The sequence below is a fragment of the Apiospora aurea genome, assembly GCF_038362705.1.
Source record: "Apiospora aurea strain CBS 24483 chromosome Unknown utg000006l_segment0_segment0, whole genome shotgun sequence".
Lineage (NCBI taxonomy): Eukaryota > Fungi > Ascomycota > Sordariomycetes > Amphisphaeriales > Apiosporaceae > Apiospora > Apiospora aurea.
Genome location: NW_027117393.1, coordinates 5463733 through 5466563, shown reverse-complemented (window position 1 = coordinate 5466563; position 2831 = coordinate 5463733). Strand labels below are relative to the sequence as shown.

At 48.3% G+C, this 2831-nt stretch overlaps 1 protein-coding gene across 1 annotated transcript; it reads left to right on the top strand.

Moving 5' to 3' along the window:
• Nucleotides 1–1740: 1740 nt before the first annotated feature.
• Nucleotides 1741–2276, top strand: PG986_010308 (uncharacterized protein; the record flags this gene model as incomplete). The annotated part of the gene is made up of 3 exons (XM_066846530.1): nucleotides 1741–1804; nucleotides 1854–1936; nucleotides 2121–2276. 3 exons carry the CDS (start codon nucleotides 1741–1743, stop codon nucleotides 2274–2276), a joined length of 303 nt encoding a protein of 100 aa, XP_066698928.1.
• Nucleotides 2277–2831: the final 555 nt, after the last annotated feature.

Sequence of the window (2831 nt, the reverse complement as noted above, 5' to 3'; positions counted from 1 at the left end):
CCTAACCCTAACCTTATCGTTGTCGTTATTATTAATTGTCTCCGACGGACCAGCTTCGCAAAACCGACGGGTTTTACTATTTTATAAAACCTATTTCGTTTCCGACGGGCCAGCTTCGCAAACCGACGGGTTGTCGTCGTCGTTATTATCGTCTCCAACGGGCCAGCTTCGCAAACCGACGGGTTGTCGTTGTCGTTATTATTAATTGTCTCCGACGGACCAGCTTCGCAAAACCGACGGGTCCCACCACCCTATATAAAATATTTCGTCTCCGACGGGCCAGCTCCGCAAACCGACGGGTTGTCGTCGTCGTTATTATCGTCTCCAACGGGCCAGCTTCGCAAACCAACGGGTTGTCGTCGTTATCATTATCGCCTCTAACGGGTTAGCTTCGCAAAACCAACGGGTTTTACTACTTTATAAAAACTATTCTATTTCCGACGGGCCAGCTTCGTAAACTAACGGGTTATCGTTGTCGTTATTATTAATTGTCTCCGACGGACCAGCTTCGCAAAACCGACGGGTCCCACCACCCTATATAAAATATTTCGTCTCCGACGGGCCAGCTCCGCAAACCGACGGGTTGTCGTCGTCGTTATTATCGTCTCCAACGGGCCAGCTTCGCAAACCAACGGGTTGTCGTCGTTATTATCCTTTCCGACGGGCCAGCTCCGCAAATTGCAGGGCCCCACCACCCTATAAAACTACCCTAAGTAGGGCGGGGCCGCGACCGGCCAATCCGGCCGCGCTGTCCTACGTGAAGCCGTCCTACGGGAACGGGCCCGTGCGCGACGCGAACCCTACGCCAACCGGGCGGAATAGGGCCTAGGGAGTCACCGGGCTCTCCTCCTTCATTTAGAGCAACACTCCTCTCATCACCACGCATCTCCGTCTTCCTACCGTATACAGGACCTTGCGCTCGAATCGCATCGTGAACCTGTACACAGCTCTCCTGCCGAGGTAGCCTAGGTAAAGTTACAACTACCTTCGCCTTTTACATAAGCTTTATCCAATAGACTTTAAGCTTAATGGAGCCTTCGCCAAAATAATTTCATGTACCACACAAACTCATAAACTTCGGTAGGGAACTGTCGTAGCCCTCAATCCGCTTTTTACGCAATTGGCACCACGATCACCACGCCTTTTCTATCCTATTTAATACTCTACTCGCAATACCCACTGCGTTTTACATTGTTAAGAGGTAAGTTAGTTCTTATAGTTCGTTTCTATCGCCACTACCACCACGGCCAGGACCACCACGGCCAGGACCACCACGGCCAGGACCACCACGGCCACCTTAACATTTATATATCACCACACTTAGGTACCTGGATTGTAGGAATGTAATGCTGACCGAGTTTTAGATGTATTATTCAGTTTCGCAACTTTAGCCGACGTTTATTCTCTATTTATAGCTAGGACCACCACCACTAGGACCACCACGGCTAATATTAACGAGCTTACAGCCCGAGTCCGTGGAACAGACAACTCCGGACAGAATAACACCACTTATGTTTATTTAAGAATTAAATTAACACAATTAAGACCACCATAAAATACTTAAACTACTATATAGCTACCCTATAGCTACACTAAAGCGATTAAGACCACCACGGCTAGGGCTATTAATCCGCTCCTTACGCAATTGGCACCACGATCACCACGCCTTTTCTGTCCTATTTAATACTCCACTCGCAATACCCATTGCGTTTTATATTATTGAGAGGTAAGTTAGTTCTCATGGTTCGTTTCCACCACCAGGACTACCACTACCAGGACCACTATAAAATACTAGAGCTACCCTGTAGCTACCCTGTAGCTACCCTGGAGCAACTAAAACAACCACGGCCAAGGCCACTACGGCCAAGGCCACCACGGCCAGGACCACCACGGCCAGGACTACAAAAAGGTCAACATCCACGAGCTTACAACACGAGTCCGTGGAACAGACAACTCCGGACAGAATGACACCACTCATGTTTATCTAAAAATGAAATTAACACAATTAGGACCACCATAAAATATTAAAGCTACCTTGTAGCTACCCTTTAGTTACCCTGTAGCTACCCTAGAGCAACTAAAACCACCACCACCAGGACCACCAGGACTAACACCACCAGGACCACCAGGACCAGGACCACCAGGACCAGGACCACCATCACCACCAGGACCAGGACCGCAAAAAGGCCAACATCAACAACATGAAAGCCGTAGATTTCACTCTCGACAACGAGTTAACAAAGTCGATACGAGAAGAATACATCGAACCGGGCTAAGATAAAAAGAAACTCAACTAGAACCATTAAGAATAAGACCACCATAAAAGATTTAAGCTACCCTGTAGCTACCCTGTACCTACCCTGGAACAACCAGGACCACCACGGCCAGGACCACCGCGCCGTTTTAAACCCAAAGGCCGACTCAAACCCGTATTCCAAGATCCATCGTTAGAAAGGATATCGCCCTCGAGCGAACGTTAAACGGAGCAACGGCATAAAAATCGTAGATTTTATATAACTAGGACTACTAGGACCAGGACTACTATAAAATATCAGAGCTACCCTATAGCTACCCTAGAGCTACCTTGGAACAATGGGACCACCACCACCAGGACCACCACCACCAGGACCACCACGGCCGAGACCACGACGGCTAACATCAACGAGCTTATAGCCCGAGTCCGTGGAACAGACAACTCCGGACAGAATGACACCACTTATGTTTATCTAAGAATTAAATTAACACAATTAGGACCACCATAAAATACTAAAGCTACCTTATAGCTACCCTGTAGCTACCCTGTACCTACCTTGGAGCTACCCTGTACCTAC